Source organism: Chelonus insularis, unplaced genomic scaffold (genome assembly GCF_013357705.1).
Source record: "Chelonus insularis isolate UGA/USDA-ARS -01 unplaced genomic scaffold, ASM1335770v1 contig_131_pilon, whole genome shotgun sequence".
In the NCBI taxonomy this organism is placed as follows: Eukaryota; Metazoa; Arthropoda; class Insecta; order Hymenoptera; family Braconidae; genus Chelonus; species Chelonus insularis.
This window is the reverse complement of record NW_023276372.1, coordinates 2,315,643-2,337,654: the sequence shown is the minus strand read 5'-3', so window position 1 is coordinate 2,337,654 and position 22,012 is coordinate 2,315,643. Positions and strand designations below refer to the sequence as shown.

The window sequence follows — 22,012 nt, the reverse complement described above, 5'->3', positions numbered from 1 at the left end:
CCAACTAAAACAAACAAGATAAAATGATATAATTTATTTGACCCACGTACTTCCTTTTAATATGTTGTAACAGAATTAAAAAATTCAGAAAACGTACAAAAATACTTTTAATTCTCTTATCCATGATTTATCATCAAGAATATTTTTATTTTCAAAAATTCAATTGATATAATAAAGCTGATATTCTTCGTATGGTAAATAGAACATTCAAAAAAAGTAATCATCAGATAAATTATGTAATAAAAAAAAATTATATAAATCACCTTAATTTACTATGAATTCAAGATTATTAGAGATTTCTTGAAATTGCTTGAATGTAAACTTTGAATTCAAGATAATGATGGAAACTAGTCTAAATGTTTATTACCTTCAAGAGAAGTCTAATGAATAAAATATATATGTATATAGAAGTAAATATAGAGAAATTTGAAAGGATTATAACCGTAAATGAGTGCAATCTAGTACTAGTTATGTCATCGACCTACGATGTCGTAATGTAATTTAGTTAAATAGTCTGCGTTCGAAGATAACAGTACACAGAATAATAGGATATACGGGTATGATCCTTTCGAGCTATTCTATTCTATGTGTGTCAACATCCTCTCGTTACAAGACAGGTAAAGTGTCTCGGTTGGATATGACTGTCAGGTCTACTGCTATTTGTACTGTCTAAACTTGAATGGTTGGAATTTGCACAAAGATCAGTTCATTAGCTAATCTTAATGATTATTGTTTCAAGTGGTGTGAACCTTTGATCATTCCATTAATGTTTTTCTACGATTATTCAGAAAATTAAATGAGAAAAATATTTATAATTTAGATTTTATGTTCTTGAGCTTATTAATTGTTTTAGCAATAACATATTCTCAAGATTTATGTTACCTCAGGTTAATTAAACTCATTGGAGCAAAATTAGTTGTCAAGTTCATATGATGCCGCTAATAATTATAATTATCCAATGACTTGATTCTAATTATAAGTTGTGATCTTATTTACTCCAAAGTGTAGTTTTATTTTTTTTCTCTGAATATAGTGTGATAAGCAAGCAAATATATCAATGACAAGAATCAATCGAATAAAGTGCTTCTATAAGAAATAACTTATTATTCACTACTCATCACTTTTCACTATGTCATGTGCATCAGTAACATGAAATTTGATAGCCAATTTGACAGTCGATCGTGTATACGAACGAGTTGAACGATTTAAAGTCCAGGAAACTCGAAAGCGTGTACATCCGTATTCCCGTCAGGCTGTTTGATACTACGGAAATTTAAGTATGTTACATATCTTGTCGAGATAGAAATTCACTTTGACAAGAACCACGTATTTGCGATAACCTGTACTGAAAGCTTGCGATAGTGTTACTACTGCTTGTCATAAAAGTGTTGGAATTTCAGTACTTAAACTAAGGATAAAAATACCATTAGTGGACTTGAATTGAGCGTGTAATATGCTCTGACTATCAATAAAAAGGTTTATAAATTTCAGATATCATTACTTAATAATTAAAAGTCCATATAGCTGTTGAAATATATTCCACTCTATTGAATTAAATGTTTTTTGATGAAATTTATTACAGAGTTTTTATCGTCAGAATGATTTTACTTACTACCAGTTATTTTTATTGCATTATAAACAAAAGAAAATCAAGTACAACATTTTTAAGAGTTGTAAAACCCATTTTTTTAAATGGTCAACCTATAGAACAAAATAAACGAGCAGCATAGAATAATTATAGCATGTCTATGACAGCTCTTACAAATTATTCCCACTGATTCAGAGTGTTTTACAATCCAAGTGGATAAATTTACCTCATTATGTGTATTGTATCAAATAAATGCTACAGCATTACTGGTGATATCAACGATTTTTATGAAACGAATAAATCGTAAAAAATATATGAAAAATATATATAAAAAACCATAGCCAGATACCGGTGATAAATAGTGTTGTAAAGGTTTACATTAAATCTGTTTTATATTTTACGGAAATATTTAATGTCGTATTTATCTTATAAATTATTTTGTTTAATTTGCAAGTCAAATCGTAAAAAAAAAATGTGAAAACTTTATCAAAATGGTTTTTTACATGCTGAGGCTGATACAAAGTTTATAATCATTATAAGTGTAATTTTAATATAACCCGTATGAAAAAAATTTCGTTCCCCAAACGTTCCCCATAGTCCCACGAGAGAAAAATGTGATTTTTTTTATATTTTAGCGATTTTAACGATGAAAGCAATTTTTTAAACGTTTTTTATGAATATGAGTGTTTAGCTAAGATTCCAAAGTTTTCAAAACGTCCCTAAAAACGGTTATTGGACTAACCGTTCATGAGTTATAAGGGTTTAAAGTCAAGGGGATGATGATTTTTAATGTGTATCCAGTTTTACCCCTTTTTGAGGGTGTAAAAGTGAATTTTTCAGGGCAGTGCCCCGATTTCGTATTCCTACGCATCAAAACGAAGAGAATGAGTCCTCGATCATCAAAATCGGAGTACTTTTATTTTTTGGCCTAAAAAAATGGAAAGGGGTACCACTTGCCATTTTTTTGGGTCGAAAAATCAAAGTTGTCCGATTTTCAAGTTCGACCACTCATTCTCTTCGTCTCAATGCGTAGAAATGCGGAATCAGGTCCAACTTTGAAAAAATTAATTATTTCATTCCTAAAATGGGGTAAAACGGGAATTTGCGAAAATTTTTGCATAAATTATGCTCTGGTTATGATATTAACTAGTACAATAAGAAAATCTCATTTTCACGAATTCATTGACATGTTTATTTTCTATATAAGCCTCAGAGATCCCGAGTTATTAGCAAAAAACTAAGTTATGCTGCAGCAAAGAAAAAACAAATTTTTTTCCTCTTGTGGGACTATGGGGAACGAAATTTTTTTATACGAAAAGTAATAAAAATAGTATATTGATTGATTCAAATGGACACCAATATTAAAATCCAATTAAGATCCAGCATAGTTAAAAAACAAACCGTGACGGATCAAGTGAAATAGTGTATAAAATTTATCCGATTGGCAATGATTGAAATTGTCCTATTGTCTTTCCCCATTGTCATTATAAATAGATGTACGAGTTTGTGTTTTTACCTGGTTAAAAATGGAATTTTTCTGCTGAGTGGTTACAAAATAATAAAAGTTAAAAATCAGTTTTCCAATAAAATAATTTATTAATTGATAATTTTCCTGCAGCTTCATATTTCAGCAGCTAATGTATTTTCATTAAAATAAATTTTAAACTTTAGTTGAAATAACTCAGTGCTAATTAATTTTATAGTAGAATTGACCGAGAGCTTGTTTAAGTCAGAGACAGGATTAATTAAGATGTTTGGCAGAGAATCTTCGAGGAATAGAAGAAGAAACCAACTAAAGAAGAAGATGATTTAACGTGAGTCAGTCAACGACCTTCTTAAAGCAACCACGAGCAACCTTAACAATGAAAGACGTCTTTATTTTGTGACGTTCCAAACAAAAGGAACACAAATACTGCATTTCCTTTATCATTATTCCAATTTCACTACGTTTTTTTAAAATACTCCCTCTTTTATTTTCAACATTTTAATTGTCATTATCTGTCGGTCTCCTTTTTTTATCATAATACTAATCGGAGTAATAACCTCATATCTTCTAATTAATTCCAATAAAATTTCTAATCACAGTTATTGCTATGAATTTTACGATTTCAAACGCTTTTTCATGATGAAGATAATCCTTTTACATTTAATCTTTTCACTCTCTACTGCCAACATTATTTGAGAAGAATGAAATCATTAATGTGGATATTCAACTTATTTTTCAATCTTGTCTTTATAGAGTATAAAAAAAATTATTCTATCATTAAAATAATTTTTTTTTTCTCTACTAACATTGATGAAAGGAATAGAGAGGATGATTGTATAATTGAATAGAGCCTTCAGAAATATCTACAGAAGAATTAACTATTGGAAAATTTTTTTATAGGCTTATATTGTTCAATTCATTCAAGTTAATTTCAGTAAAATGTCTAGTTTTTAATCAATTGAATCTTTTTTGTTATATAATGAATAATTGAATTCCTAAAGTCAATGTAATTTGGAGTTTTCTTACAAGTTATTCCAGTGCACTTCAATCACCAAAATAATTTTTTTTCACGTAGATATTGATCAAATATGATTCAAACCTACTTCTACAATAAGTATTTGTGTTGAACGAGTCATAAGAGCAGTCGTTTATTAAAATTAAATTTTTTACAGATCTTTCCAACCACTGATCACTTCATCGATATCATCACTAAAAAAGCTCACTTTTTAGCAACCTTTAAAAATTGCTACTTTGGTGACTGCTGGCTATATGAGTTAAACATTCAATCAATCCATCTTACAATCTGTTCTACTTCCTGAAAAACAAAAAAAATATATTAAATAATTTTCTTAAAAAACTAAAAATGCAGTAAACTTAACATTAACATTATTTTCTTGATCATATGATGGTTTAATAAATTTCGAATTTAATTTTGAAATAATAAAAAATCAAAAAAAAAAAGAAAATGCAGAATCGAATTTCTATATTATTAACCACGAAACTTAGTTGGCTGACCAGCAGGTTGACATTATTATAGAGCCGTTTGTTACACTAGCAGCCGTTACCGTCGTTTCCTCATAAAGGCAGCTTTCACGACGTGATTCTCGGGTCTTTATTTGAATATTGCTACGTGACCGTGATGCATGCGGGCACAAATACACGCACGCTCTTCTCATATATCGTGACTCTCGTATATACAGGTCGAACTCAATAACCTCTGCGACCTGGGTTCACCTACGCGATTTGCGACAGTCAATAAACCCCGACTGTTCCCGGGCACTTCTGGGGCAACAAACCAGCCAGAGGGTGAGAGAGCGAGAATGGCGCCAGCATTGGCGACGTTGTGGATGCAACGGATGTGAAGAGGACGCAAGGAATGAAAGAGGAAAAACGTTCTACTGTCGACTACGAAGCCTGACCTCGTCAAATAGTGGAAAATTCACTCCAGACCGCGGAATTGTTCGCTCTAAAGAGAAACCGGCTTGCAGTTTCAAGGCTCATCGAGCCAAATTTTTATGGTGTCTACCTTACTTGCCTACAACAATCCCGTGAAATTTCTACGACCGCTGCCACCGCTACAGTCTCACGCTCCATCTCCTCGTAATATCCTAACTATTGCTCTGTTTCATTTTTCTTTCTCTTGTTATCGACCATTTTCTCTTATTCTTTTCTTTCCCAGAAAAACTTTGCGTGCTTTCTCTTGTAATGATTTCCTCATATCTACCCTCTTCCCATTCCTCCAACTTTTCAGACTTGTTTTATCTCCACATACAAATAAAACTTAACTGAATTTTTTTAATGCTAAAATTAACTAACGTTACTTTGTTTTCTTTATGATCTCTGGTGTTTTTGATTTTTAATTGAATTTACTTATTTCGTAAAGATAAAATTGAACAATAAACTACTGAGATGTTTGAATTACTAATCTCTTGAAAATCTGATAATTATATGCAATGTAATATAAAATAGATACATGTTTAATCTACTTAATAATGATAACTGTTATATGAATATGACAATTTTGATAATGGAAGGCCAATAAAATTACTATCTCCCAGAAAACACACATTCATATCGCTTTTAGAGATCCATAATCACGTGGAAACAAATTTTACTTGGAATAAATTCATCACAAATTATCACCAAGAGATGAAATTTATAGATTTACAGACATTTAAAACTCTTGAAAAATATTATCTGGTAAATTGAAGTTTAATGGAGATTAAGTTAACAAATGTTTGTCAACTTAATGATAAGTATTGATGTATTACAAATAATCCAATATTATTACTTAAAATATATCAATGAATAACTAATTACGTATGATTCATCTGGATAAATAAATGACAATGACAGATTTTGAATTAATTGTTTTACAAGTTTGCTCCATTATAAGTTATAATGGATATAATATCGAAACCATGTTGATATTACCACTGTTTGTACAGAACTTTTCTCTCTATGTTGATATTAACTCCATGATTAAAATTCACTTTGACAAGACCTCTATAATTGCAATCAACTTTGTTGAAAGCTTGCAATGATATTTATATTTGAAGTAGAATTTGAGACTAGGCATTCATAATTTATCATTCTAATTGAAACAAAATTCTACTATTTAATATATCATATTCGATTAATCATTTGAATCAAATAGACATTAAATTCTATTTGCTGTTATCATATTGTTTGAATAAAACTTTGATTTCTGCTATATTAACTTCAGAATAAAATGAAAAATACTTTTCATCAAAAAAAGTTATCTTCAATTGTATCTAATAAAAATATATTAAATAAATATAACTGTAAAAAGTAAAGCGAATTTTTTTTCCAAGTAATTCTATTAGTTTATTAGTCTATAGAAAATTTTTAGAAAATATGTTGGATTCTTTTAACAAAATGTAATTAAATATTTTCCATTAAAATGTATAAAATCAAATATTATTTCTAACGATATTGCAAAAATATACCACGTTATATTTTCCTTTGAAAGAGTAAGTTTATAATAATATTATTTGAAAGTATTTATTAAATACGTAATAAATATAATACGTAAGTGATTCTATTTTTAGTATATTTGCGTAAGTACAGTTGAGTGTCTTGGGCTGATTCGACAGCTAAAGCTATTGACATTGAGTGAGAGTATTTTTTATGACGACAGCCGCGAGCAAACTTTTCTACTGCGCTTGGCGTTGGCGGTCAGACTCTCATGACTGATATAAAAGTCTACTTCTTTCCAGGACACAAGAGATTTTCGCCTGAAGGCCAACGTTCGTGATTACCCAACCCTCACTTCCGTCTACACGCGTTTTAAGTGCTTGGCTTCCTCTATTCTTTTTCTCTTTTACTCCCAAGATCGCCCCAGCGGTTTGCCTTGATGTCACTGAACAAAAAAGGAGTATATTATGAAGACAAAAAACTTGAGTAGATAGAGCTTCAGGCTCTATGTTGACGTAGACTCTCGTAAAATCTTTTAAGACGATAACCCCTAGGTATATACCTTCATTGAGCCTTTCATTTTCCATTATATGTTTAATTCTTTTCTCTTCTATACCCTCTTATTACTCTGCATGCAGTTAAATGATTACTTTATTGCAGTCTAATGATTCTTTGAGACATGAATAATTAATCACTTTTTAAAAATTATTTTAGTAATTCTATGCATGTGAACATTAAATTATTTTTCTTCTTATAAATGAAATTGTAATGAAATATTTATGAGACGAGTCGGTGAAATACTTTAGTTCAGAGGACCAGGTGAATTTTAACTTCTGCTACATCGTTCTTCACTATGGAAATTGAATCAAGTTCTAATCTCCATTAGCATATTTTGTCAAATGGTCATGAAAATTAACTACCCAAGTGTAATTTAATGCTTATGAAAATGTTTTTGAATAAAAACTATTATGAGAAATGTTTAAAGTTGAAGAAAATGATTTTTATATGAATAATTTAATGTTCTAATCTTCTTGAGTGATTTATTCAAGTAAAATTTCAACTAATTCTATAACTAATATGTAGGTGTTTTCTATTGTTACTGAGCTCTTTAAGTGTTTTAGCGTTGACGTCTTCAGCTGAACAAGTAGGTCGTAATAATTAATGAAACTTGTCGCTACGTTCGTTGTCTTCATGAGTGTTTCTTGATAGCAGATAAAGAGGGTGTCATCTATCAACCTGACTTAAGCATTTTGCGAGGAAAAGGTTTGCACATTTATTATCGAGCCATCTACCTACGTCAGATATGTTGAAGGCATTTGACATTGCTCAGATATTGAACTGTAACCATTTGCTTGCTATCAAATATTTTTTCTCTCTTTACTTACACTACTTCAATTGTTGAACTTCCTCTGCTACTAGGTGGATATTTTCCTCAGCCGAATTCAGGATAAGAATTTGTTGCTGTCGAGTTATGTGACATTCGCATTTCGGTTTCTGGCTATTTTCTACATTACATTGGTCCATTGCGACAGTTGGTTTAAGTGAGAGTAAAAGAAAGAGGCAAAATGAGGTAGAGTAAAGAAGAAAATATCTTGTTTCTCCAGATATCCAATTGCCTTGGGATTCTTAGACAACTCCGTTCTACCAACGATTTTTCTCATCGTTTCGTGTGGTCACGATTCCAACAGATGGCTTTCCTGACCATCCGCTGTGAAAAATGACCTATACTTTCCACATGCAATTCGATTTCTGTATGAAGGCCACAAGGGTAACAATGGAAAAGTTTCATTCCTTTTTTTCACGATTAATGATATGTTTGTAATTTTTTGAAGTAAGTATCCACTTTTTAGTTATTTTTAATGGACATAATGAAAAATATTTAGAACAGATAATTTTTTTTGTTTTATTATTATTTAAATGAGTGGAAATTGTTGTGCTGTCATCAATAACCTCATTAGCCTACCTGTCAATATTTGCCATTATATTTGTAGATAAAAAATTGCTAAACAGCAGCAAAATAATTCGATTTCTCTCTGTTTAGCTGCAACATATAAAACTGAGTACATACATTGGAAAAAACTTGTATTCTTCATTAGACGCATGAAAGGTTTATTTGCTGAATAGCTTTGAAAATTGTTTTTGCCAATTATAGATTTTTCTGTTCTATTTTTATTTATTGAAACACTCGTAAGATCACAAAAAATGTAGCACACAAATAACATCAATGAAGTAAAATATTGAGGTCAAAAGGTTGAAATTGAAGAAACATAGATGATGTATAAGGACTGAAAATTATTTTTAAAATTAATTGAATGAGATATGTGAAATGAATAAATATGAGAATAAGAGAAATCTGAAGCTTAGTTGTATTTTTTATTTTTCTTTTACTCTCTTCAACACATATAATTCGTGTGAGTAATATAAGCCGATTAATTTTCAGACAGATGTGTGAAACTATGGATAAACTGCAAACGTTGTTGTACATTCTAGCATTGTTGGTGATTGTGTCGGTGCAAATGTAGGTTTTTTCTATCTATTTACTCTATGCAACACTCATGTATGTGCCATCAGGTCGCGTTTCAATTTCAACGAAATTTTAGAACTGCTGCTAGCTAACCAATAAAATTTGCAATTGTTCATGATAAAAGTGCATTGGACTTTTTGTTTTACTTGAGAAAACAAATGTATTGCTGAAATAAGTTACTTAAGTGTTAAAAAAGAATCACCATAACTCATCAATAAGAGAATAACTGTTTTTTCCAATGAGATCAATTTTGTTTTACATTTTACAGTTTTTACATTGCTGGAATCTTCAAACTTGATTGTTAACGTTTCAGGATATTAAGAAAAATCATATTTCTATGAAAAAACTTACCCTAAATTATTTTCAATACAGCTGAGTTTAATTATAAAATCAATTTAATTATTTTCATTTTTGTATATTGTATGTATAAAAACACACTGGGGTTTTTTTTAATAAAAAATTTTATTATCATAGTTAAACTTTCAATTTTATGTAATCCAATTCCCAATCAACAACATACCAGTTGTAAATGAAGTTTACATTCCGAAATATCAATTATATTCCTTCATTTATTTATTTCTCTTCCGAAATTTCATCTGGCAATTATATTGCACTGTTGTTTACAGAAAATCGATCATAACTCGAATGAATACATGATTCAATATAAAACTGAACATGAATTTTGATGACGAAACAAGTACTTGAGAGAATAATATTGATTTATATACCACAATTGTCTAGTGCATATGCACAATTATAGATAGAGACGGTATGCGAACCTCGAAGCTACGATAAGCTATTCACTCAATCGACTACGGGTATCAAAGCAGTGTCATGTAATTTATGGTTGGCATAGACCGCTTATGTGGTTCAGATAATAATTAATATACAACACTGAAAGTGATCCTTCAAGTTTGCATGAATGCTTGATCATCCCTGGGAAGAGTCTTATCTCTGATCACCTGTTTTCCCATTTGCCTGATATCGGGTGAAGGAAGAGACCTAAATCGACCCGATTTCCTCTGGATATTGGACTAAGGCGAGTTAAAGTTTTAGGATGAAGATGAGTTTGTTGATAGATAGATTCTCTTCTACTCCTTTATCACTTACTGGATTATTTCATATTGAATTTTTGCACAATCCTATCAGCTCATTTCTGCAAGAACTTCATTAAAGAGATGAATAAATAACCGAATTATTTTCATCAAAAAATACGTACCGAGAATTTTATCTTTATTTTCTTAGATAGTAAATTGTTATGTTTTAATATCGATTTTTTATTTATTGCTATTATTATTATTTTTCTTTCAATTATTTTTTATCTAAAAAAAACTTACTAGTGTTATCAAACAAAATATAATACAAATAGTATTACGTCCCATGAGCACGAATGTTTCTCACGAGTTTCGTGATAAGACCATCAAACTCAGATGAATATGGAACAATAAAAAATCTTTTTATTGTCGTTCATTTTTATATCTGGCTTTCCCAAGTCGAAACAAGTACTTTTTTTTATATCGTTTTAAAGTCATAACTTGGTAATGTTTTTTCTGATATACTAGAAAATAAAATGAATTTATTTTTAAACAGTTTTCACTAAATTATACAGAAGTTTCTGCATAAAGAAGATGAGTAATCAGCTGATGGCTGAATGACCTACTTTTGGAAATAGGCCAAGTTCAATAACATGAAAATAGTTAATAATTTATCAGCGACATATCTTTAATTTTAATGATAAGAAATTTCATACAAAAATCAATTCAATAACAATACTATTACCTTATTCTTTTAATTATTAATTCAATAAAACTAGACCAGATGAAAGAAATACTCCAAATGAACTTGTGTAACCACTTAGAGGTATTTTAATAAAGCCATAAAAGTAATATAATTTTTTAGAAAGATAAAGCAATAATAAAAATTTTGATAACTTTAGAAAAAAGTCTAGAGTTTACAACTTTTGTAAATGGTACCACCTGCGGTTCCCTTATATTTCTGTGAGAATCACTCAAGAGAATTGCATTTACGAAGTGAGAGTCAGTTTAAGGTCATAGAAGGCAACTGTTCGCGAAAAGAGCAAGTTTATTTCCACTTTAGGACCCAGGTTGATGTAGGTTTCCACTGTTGTTATATCTTCACATTAAGAAAGCATTTTTCAAGAATTTATGGCTTGTTGTTTGATATATTACATTTAATTTAAAGACGTGAACAACTGGTTTTTATTTTCATCATTTACTTCAAATAGAAAGACTTTTATTATTTCATTAAATCAAAAGACTCCTAAGTGGAAATATATGTTTCAGTTGAAAGAAATTGACCATCAATAGAATTATTCCATTAACAGAATATTCAACAAGTCAAAAGTGAACTTATTCATTAATGTAAAAGCTAGTAATAACTTGATATAACTGAAACCAGTTGAAAGGAAGAGTTGGAGAATGTTTATGTGTTGTATTGAAAATAAATCTGGATACATCTAAATGTATTTTATAATGATCAATCTCGTCAATCATTTTCAAATTTGATATATATTCTTCACGTGTTATTTATATGATTGCCAATGTCTATCGATATGTCAAGATACGATGTTGAAAATCGAATATTCAAAAGATATAACAAAAAACTCTACAGACAGGTATCTTGTTATTTCCACTGGGATTTCACCAGATTCTTCGATTTCATGAAATTCTTTTGAGAGAGATTGAGTTCACCTATTCTGTTGTCTACTATCAATGATAATATCACGAATATAAGAAGACCTGAAGTACATTTACATAATATTCATTTCAATATAATGTACTAAATATAAAAAAGATACTCTTTTAGTTTAATTATTCTTTTCTTTTACAAAAGAATATTATTCGAGATTATTTTTAAAAAGCTTATTATTTTTTTATCATTAATGATATTTTTTTATTATAGTCTGAATAATGAAGGAAAGGATGTACTCATGACAAAGTTCAATCTCGGAGTGAAATAGAGAAAAATCGAAGGAAAAAATTAATTTAAAAAATAATTAATCCATTGATTAGTGACGGAAAAAACAGTGTAAAAAACTGCAGCTTTGGAGCTAATGAAAAGGTTACAAAAATAAAAGATAATAATGAAGCTCATTGAATTCGATAAAATTGTAGGTAAGAAATGTGAGAGATAAAAAGAGTAAAATAAAAAGGAAATTACTGTCTTACGATCAAAAAAATAGTGAGTGACTTCGTTTCGCCTTCCTTCATTTTCGAACGGAAGAGAACTCGAAAGAGGTTCATGCTGCTGCTTCGAACCCAATGAGAGCAAGAAGAATAAGAAGACAGTGATTCCAATCCGGAAAGATTGCAGTCGAAGGTGAAACGTCACTTTTTTCATTTTATGAACATTGAAGATGTTTCAAGATTTTTTTTTATGAAGGGTTTCCTAATATTATTTCCTTTCTTTTATATCCCTCTTTGACGTGCGACAGCAAATTCTTGCTCCAACTCTATGCTCTAACAGTTAAGAGCATTAAATACTGAAAATAAATTATTCACTATAATTATATTTTTTATTTTTAAAATGATTAAAGTCTTCTTTGAAAAGATTTATTCGAATATTTATCGTAATATGATTGATAAAAAGCCTTAAAGTAGCTTTTAGATGATTTTAAAAAATTACTTTCTTGTATAATATTGGAAATTTAACAATAAAATTTTCCAAATTTATTTTTCATACAATTTTCTATCTATTATTATGGAATTTCTCATCTTCAATTCACGTTTCGACGAACAACTCATTTTGATCCCTGGTGTTTCCATAAAGGATGTACGAATAAAAATAAAAATGTCCTGATGATCAACGATTTCTTGTAGATTTTACTTTTGTGATTTTAAGACTCAACTCTTGATGTCACTTCAACTTTCCTTGAACTCGTAATTCAATTTCATCGAATTTCTAGGGTAGAAGAGCTAAATTGCCTGCAGATACGATAGAAAAAAAAACTAAATCAAATTTTACCGATACGAGAGCACGTAATTGGAGATCAGCTGTAGAAGACACTGGTATCGATCTCTTGTTTTGTATTTAAGGCGTTGTATTTTGTGTATAGATGTATTAGGAAACAAGATTACACGAAAAAAAAACCAGTGACAAATTTCGATTAGGAGTCATTCGTGTTTGACAATCCATTAGCAAGTACATAAGTCTTGACATCTTTACCTCAAGCCTTAATTAAAATTTACAAACCACCCCGCATACACTTAGGATTCAGATGCTAACTTTTTCTACAGCAGGTCACTCACTCTTCTGGCTTATTATGCTTCTACTTTTTTCTACTAAGTACACAAAACCAAACCCCTGTGCTTGTAATGCTAGTCAGCCAATGTTCTACTTTTTTTTAACACGAAAGGAAATGAGGAACAAAAAAAGAAATGAGTGAATGAATGAAAAACTTTTTTTCTTTCTTTCTTACTGTCCTGTGCTTCTCACTAATGTGCTGGATTCACTCTCACTCGCTCTTGATGGTCGGCAGAACAGAAAAGTCCATCCACTAGAACATGATATGCTCCACATAAGCAACCAACAAATGTGATAGCTACAGTGTACTACCACTATAGGATTTGAAGATTATGATGACGTGAAAGTAGTCACTGTGATTAATGAACTCTTCTGGGTGATCATTCTTTAGCTCCAAGTTAAAATACTCACAAAGCTTCTTTAGATCAACAAAATCCGATTGAATTAACTTTTTAAGTTCTGTAAAAGGATAGTACTTAATGACTATGATGATAATTTGACATTTATTTATTATCCTTTTCATCTTTATTCCCTTTAATGAAATATGATTATTTGATTCTTAATCATCCCGTAGCTATTAATTTTTTTAACTTAATTTTTTTCATTGCCAAAAGAATGAATAAAAGTTTTTATTGTATCTCATAACTATTTATAATTCTCGGAAAAATATCTGGAAAATGTTTCAAACTTGCTTTTCTAACATGTTGAAACAACAAATCGGTACGTGATAGAACGAAAGCTAATGTTTATCTCAAATTTAAATTCCTGAAATTTGTAAAATCTATCTCTATTTACACATTCTTTAAAAGTTTGCAAGTCAGTGCTATTCATCATCGAAAAAATTGAATAATATTTGAACATTGGATACTTCACAAACTATTTCAAGTAGAGTAAGTCAATAACCAAGCAGACACACGGTTTTTTTCAATTATTTATGTATTTGATATTTTTGTTGAAGTAATAAACAAAGTGTTCATTAAAAAAAAAGAAAAATCCAGCTATTGGTTTAAATAATAATCGAATTAATTTAAATGGATTTAAAAAGGGTTTTCTAATAATTAAAACAATTTGTATTATTTTTCAATCAAAATAGTAATGTTTTAGTCTGTTGTAAAGTTTGAAATTTAGTTGGGCGAGTTTAACAATTTACGTAATTGATTACAGGGCAAATATCCAAATTTTCATGAGTGAGTTCATTTTCTCAAGTGCAATGAGTTTATTTTAACATCTATTTCTATTACTGTTTATATTTCGATGTTAAACAGACATTAAATAAATCAAAACATTACTCAATTGGCGTGTGATTTTTCATTTTTATTTTTGTTCTACCACAGTTTTCAAAATATCCATATTGTGGGAATGCAAGACGAGAGGAGAATTTAAAGCAAACAGAACAAAATGCCAAGAATGAAAAAAATTTCTAAAGAAATTTTCACGTCAAAGGAATGCTAAAGAATTTAAGAATGTTCTCGTTTCGTTTTGCTAATATTTACGCGCTTTTTACGGAAATCTAGGATTACAATTTATAAGATCTCAATGAAAAAAAACTTTGCTTATATGTCAAAAATTCTATTTATTTAGTTTTATCTAGAAAATTTTTAAACAAATTATTTCCTGCATCGAAATGGCTTCAAATCTTTTAGTCAAGCTTTAAAGCTTATTTTTTCAGATAAAATCTCCATTTATAATGACTGTTTTTATTCCGCAAAGAAAAATGATGAAATATCATAGGAAAAATAACAATCTCATAAAGAAAAAGATTGTAACAGCGTAATAAATTTAAAGTTCATGTCGACTATTAATTTTAGAGCTTTACAAGTAGTTTTATTTCACAATGTTTGATGTTAAAAATCAGATAACTGAAACGCAACATAATTTTTATGAAATTCTATCTTTGTTCCAACTAATAGGACTAACAAACATAAATCTATCTAGTACGTAATGCTCACATTCTACAATAATTCCCTTTTCGTCTTTTCCACATATCCAATCTTTTGTATTTTTTATTCTAACCGGACGCTAAAAAACAGCTGTCATATCATTCTCGTTTACTCCGTCGTTCGGTATAGAAACTTCCTCAGTAGACGATAAGCCGTTTAAAATACGAATGAGTTAAAGTATCCCCAGCAATATTTTTATGCTTGGACCCGATAAAAACTACCGCAATGCTTTTCGTAATTAACTGTCGCAGCGAAAGGAAGAGGGATCCTGAAAAAAATCAGATGGTTGATGGGAGAAGGAGAAAACACGTTGGTGTGGATCGTGAAAAAAGTTGAGTGGCTTCCTGTGGTGTAGAAAGATGAGAGGGAGATGCCGATAATGGGCAAAGTCGGATGATGGAAACCACAGCAAAATGGATTAATTTGCTTTCTGTCTTTCTTCATCTAACACTGCTACCTATTAGTTGTCATATTTCCGCTATCAAACTCCTTTTATTCTATTTCGAGTTTAGCTATACTAGATTTTTTCACCATTGAACAAGTTTTCAATTAATGTGGAAATCAAATAGTCTACTGAAAATATAAAGAATTTGTAATCATTACTACATCCATTCAGTGAATTTTCAATTGATTTTAATGGTTTAGAATAAAAGGACTAAAATTATCTTACTATTTTAATTAGTATTTTATCAATCTCAAGAGTAATTCATGATACCAAAATCTTGGTCAATAATGAAATAATATATTCAAGATTTTACATGGCAACCGTTAAATACTCTAAGTAAACGATCGTTGTAGTAACAGTTAATTTGAACAAGCGAAAATAGGATGAAACAAAGATAGACATGAAGACATGTAGAAAAGGATGTGCATAAAAGGTGGTGAAGACGTTAAGACTGTACATAGTTTGAGTGTATTTAACTTGTTAAATAGCACTGTTGGTTCAAATAGAAGTGTCTGGACACTATGGTTACGTTAGAAATTAGACTGGAAGTTAAATCGTACACTATTTGTCTCTAGTAATTATCTATCCAACATCATAGCAGCTTTAGTCTCTTGCGAGCTACTAATCATAAACAAATATTTCCATTTTGTACCTAATTTATTTGTTGTCAGTAATAATACGAGTAATTATAGCTGTCATTACTTGTATTTTATGTAAACTTTGAAATTAATAATAAAATATTTAACAGAATTATCCATTTATATTGTTTATAATTGTTATAAATTGCGAATGTAATAACTCATGATTCTCATAAAATCATTTAAATAGGGATCATATAATGAATATCATTTTTGAGGGAAAAGCATGAGCTATTGTCAGACTTGGAAATTCAATATCAAATTAAATGTTTTTTAGTTACAAATTTCAGTGTTAAATGAAATGATTATATTATTGCAGATAAAATTAGTTATAATATGAGGATATTAATGTATTAAATTTCAGTATTCAGTTCTTTGTTGATAAAATAGAGGAGATTAATGAAAATGTTTACTTTTATTTGTCAGGTAAATTTGTAAAGCATTTCGCTTGAATTACTTCTCGATATGAAAATCAAAATAAAAAAGTTTAAATGACGTAAAAATTTCAACAGTTATTTCAACTTTAGTACTCATTGGTTGTAGAGTTTTACCAGCAGTGAACATTTTTTCCAAGCCGTTTATTCCTAATTATGACGGTGCTCAATGTAGTTATAACAGGTAAATGAGATTAAAAAAAAAAACAAGAGACAAAAATATCAAATAAAGAAAAAAATGAAGAACTTTAAAATAAAGCAATAAAAGGGGCAATGAACCATAGAAATTTCATCGAATTTGTTCAGTGATTCGTGTTACTTGTCAGCTTAACATTAGAGAGTTAGATTCGTGAGTCAACTCACTTCATTCATCCGATGCACCTGATTTAATTAAAATCTTTTCTCTCCATGGATTTTTTTCTTTTTAAGTGATGTCAAAGACAACAAGAGGTAAGTCTTGGTCAATTACTCACCAACGGTCGTAACCACTGTAAGCGAATATAGAAAGGCCTTCGCAAAATTCCACTCGTACTCGTAGAGTTTACGCTCAGTTGGATCATCATTGTTGGACGATTTGTGTGTATTGGTAGGATGATTCGCTTGCATACCCTCGGTTAACGTCTTCACTAAGTTTTCTTGAAAACGTGATATTTCTTGCTCAGTCATGCGTGTCCAATTGTCTGGATATAGCACGTTAAATTTGTCAGTGATTTGCCAAAGACGTTGCACAGTTTCCAGTCGTGTATTTTTCAGCACCTATGAACATTAAAATAATTAATAATACTATTGAAAACAATCTTTCATTAAAATAGATTAATTAACTATTTCATTAAATGCTTTTTTAGAGCAATATTAAGTTACATTTAATTTGTAAAAAGTTTCGTAGACAAAATAAAACATCGGAAGCACATCGAGTGTATCCAGCATCAATATCTCTTTTATCTCAATTCAATAATGTCTCATTAAGATTTGAAATGTTTATAAAGATCAGGAATGAGGAATGAACATAATAATAGTTAGTTTACTTGATAACTAAAAATAATTGCCAGGATTCAAGCGGACCAATTCGCTTAAAGCTTCTTCTTGCAGAAACTTTAGAATTGTAAGGAGAGACGACGACGGGCGGGAGGGTTATCACGATTTGCGATAAGGATTCGTGTGGCAAACGGCCCGAGAGCTAATAAATTTCGATTTAGTATCTACTTTGGATTGTTTATTTTCTTCAAAGAATAAAAGGAGGAGTCTACAAATTTTACAAACATCTAATAGATTTTTTTTGTGCTAATAACATCCAACTTTTTGCTTTTACACTCATCAAACATACTTGATTAAATAAATAAATTTAATACTCTCTGTATAATTTTGGAGATCGAATTAAAATTTATGATGCAGATATTGAGAGGGTATTTATTATAACGTAATATCCATATTGGTACCAAAGCAATATCAGAAGTAGGATGGAGCGAAGTACTTTAATACTCATATAGCGATCCAACGAGATTTTGTGGCACCACGTCCCAGCCTGGTATTTTAATGACATCAATTTATCTATCTAGCAAATAATTGCCAGTTCGACCGTAATATCTATCATCAATTAAGTGCTACAAGCTACCGTGGGACCAGCCAGTAATTAAATGTATACTATTTTTCTAAACTAACAAATATCTCATTAACATAGTCAAATAATTTCATATCAACACAAATTGACTTCCATGAAAAAAAAAAACCAAAACAAAAAAAAATTTAATCATAATTATAATAAAAAGTTGAGAAGATATTTAAAACTGATACACAACCTTATTTATCCAATCAGTGGTGTTGTGCCGATTTTCTTTCGAGATAGTTGGAAGACTCTTTTGATGAAGACCTCCATCAACATCACCTTCAATATTAAGGAAAATGAAACTGCCAACGATAGTGTATGTAACGAGAGCCGCACATATACAAAGGTTTATGATGAAACCTTTGAGGAAAGAGTGGCGGCTGGCAAAATCGGGTACTCCTCCGAAGCAAAGACAACCGATTTGCGTAGATTGAGGCTTAGAAGACTCTCGTAAACGCTTCAAAGACGATGTATTACCGTTGTTTGCAGCCTTAAAGCCGTCATAAGTCCTGTAGTGACGGTCCTTATCCATCCTTCTTCTTCTTCGTCCTCTTAACTATTCTTCTATCTTCTCCTACGATCTTAAAGATCTCTCGTCCTGTTTCTCCTTAGTTTTTAACATCCAGTATCGATCTGAACGCCCACGAACATCACAAATTATAATTCCTTGCATTTATTGTACAGCAGGAATTCATTTATTTATTCACTGAGATTTATTTATTTAGGGAATGTTTATTATTAATTAATCTCAAATTTTTCACTATATTTACACATTAAATGTTCCCAGAATTAGTTGGATTTTAAGAGTAATTTGATGGTGAAGTCTACAGTGAGGTAGTTTGAGAAGAGAATTCATGTATCTAGTTATATGACGACTGTTTAAGTGTAATAAGTTAATTAAAAATGATGCACTTGACACACGGTTACGTACCACATGAGATGGACGTCGCGTACACTTTGTGGAGGGGCAACTTGCAAATCGCGATTAAACGTAAATCGTGATACTTTGTCACCGGACGGACATCCACCGACGCCCCGTTGTGCCGATCCACGGTGAATAATTCATTCTGCTTTACGCGCGAATCGTTTATACCGTTGGACGGAGACTGATGACGTTTCGCGGTTTGCGCGCAACGATAATCGTTACGATTATATCGTTTCCGAAAATTATCGTGAGAGATTTCTCATCTCACTATTATGCCAATTATTAACATTATCATGACTGCCTTCCATATCATTTGCATGTTGTAATGAATCCACTCTTCAATTTCGCTAAAACATTACAAAAAATACACTTGCATTAATGTCACTTATAATTAGATGATCATTAACAGATTTAAAATTTTATTTAATGATAATTAAAAATGTTCAGGGATCTAATGGATATTTTTTCAATTATTTTAATCTTTCTCTATGCAACGAATGAAGTTAGAACTTGATGAAAATTTTAAAAGAATTTATTTCCAGCATAAAAAATATAGAATTAACAAATTTTTTTTATGTAAGTTCTTTTATCTTTCTCATTTATATTTTTAATTACTCACTTGTTTTTCAACGACCAGAACAATCTAGTTGGAAAGCCTTGGACACTCAAATCTTTTTTATTCTTTCCTAGCACGTCCGCAGCTACTGCAATCGCGTTATGAATATTTTTTCCAGTCTCCCCGACTATTCTTAGGGGAGACACTCATCGAGTTTGGGTTCATACTGTAGAGAAAGCTGCTACGAATTCCGTGTATCTAAAAAAAAACTATTTTATTTTATAGGAGTTCGTTTTGATGCTAGTTAAGTAAAAACGATGAAAGTTTTATGTGCAATTGTCTTTTGTTTTTTTTTTGTTGGTTCATTCAGATTCTCCTTTTTAAGTCAACTCAGAGAAATTGTTTTTTTTCTTTTTATCCATCGCTTCTTTTCTCTAGGCAGTCAGTCTTTTGTTGATTCAATCTGAAAAAAGAAAAATACAATTCAATTACAAACTGATGATAATAGATTGTCTTCAATTGAATTTTTTTTTATACAATTAATTATAATTTATCATTGTTAAAGAAATATTTGTAAAATACTATTAGAAATATTTTTGTAATATTTTATGAATGCTTTACAGAGTTATAATTCGATGAAAAAGAAGTTAAAAATTAGCTAGGATCATCAATGTGAAAAATTCTTCAGTCAATTGCCTAACCTTTGATTTTATTCAGCCGAAATCAAGCTTATAGTAGTTCTATACTGTAGTAGATAGTAAAGAGATTGTAGAGGAAACAAACTCGACACAAACACATGATTTCCGGTGAACAAACAAAGCTTAGAAAGTTCTTATACCAAGTGATGTTCACAGTCCTGCATCCATAAATGCATGAAGAGATGAAGCTAGGACTTGTCGAGGAAAGAAAGGAATGTAAAACAGTCAGTATAAGAAAGTGAAGCATTACTGTGGTGGAAGACTTTTTTCTTGTCTTCCCATGGACATCACAGAAATCACGGCATTGCTCGAGGCTTTCGGCAAGGCTCTGAAGATGAAATCGTTCGAGAAATATTTAAATCGACATCTCAAAGAAAGTGTCATATCTTTCTAGTACATATATGTTAAACTGAGAAGTTGGAATTTCTTTTTATTAGATTTTTGAAAAAAATTTCATAAAACTTCTATTGCATTTTATTTTCTATATAATTTCATAAAAAATATTAAGAATAAATTATGATAAGAATCTAGTTAATTTTAATTTTCTTTTTGATAGCACATCTAAAAGATCCTCAGCAGCAGTTTCTCGGGTCAGACGTGATCTTGATGTAATAGTCTTTTCGTTTTCCGGTTGGAATTACTTGAGGTATCTTCAACACGTCGACCCTTCACCTTCTCCAACTCTTGATGGTTCGAAATGGTAGTTCACAAACACTATCACCTAAAGGATATTGCTCAGATTTTATAGACAAGTCATTTCCTTCATTGAGAATTTACTAATTCATCAGATATTTTTATTGTAATCGGCACTCTTGTTAAAGTTTAATTAATACAGGTAACAAGGTAAATCCGGCTATTATGGAGTCTAGGAGATGGCCAATTCGATTTTTGACACTTCCCACCTGATATGGAATTCACAAGGAAGTAGATTCAGGTCCAGAAGAGACAATCTACTGAGACCAGGACCTTGGAGTAATTATTTATGTTATGAGTAAGGTAGTCATGAAGTAGTAATAGCGTAGTGACACTATGGTTTACCATAGGAAAACTTAATCAGACCCATACATGATCATATTTATTTTTATTGAATAATTTCCATTATTCAATAACAATAAATATATAATATAATTTAATTATAATAATGTTTCATTAATGTTTTTTTTTATTTATTAAATCGATTATTGGAACTTGATAACACCTGTTACTTGAAGGCATTAGGATTTTCAGAGCAAAAAATCGTCTAATAGATATTTTCCTAAATAAATATAAATAGTGTCACCTCAAATTAAAGCTGTTACGAGCAGATACCTTGAAAGACGGTGCTCCATACAGATAGAAAATATCTAAGAAAGCTTGGAATCGTGTCTTCTTCAGACGAAGAAAAAGAAGGAGAAGAATAAAAAGCAATTTTTCCGGTCGACGGTTTTGACGTTTGTGAACCACATCCGGGCTCAGCGACTTTTAAATTCGCACC

General features: G+C 30.3%; 1 protein-coding gene across 1 annotated transcript in view; it reads right to left on the bottom strand.

Moving 5' to 3' along the window:
• Positions 1-22,012, bottom strand: part of LOC118073218 (TWiK family of potassium channels protein 7-like) — a 152,831-nt gene that overhangs the window by 18,831 nt on the left and 111,988 nt on the right. Inside the window, exons 6-8 of the mRNA XM_035093593.1 lie at positions 19,904-20,303; positions 18,553-19,631; positions 17,230-17,512 (exon numbers count right to left, since the gene is read on the bottom strand). Coding sequence (XP_034949484.1) covers positions 17,230-17,512; positions 18,553-18,891 — 622 coding nt within the window. The 5' untranslated portion in view covers positions 18,892-19,631; positions 19,904-20,303. The remainder of the gene's footprint in view (positions 1-17,229; positions 17,513-18,552; positions 19,632-19,903; positions 20,304-22,012) is intronic.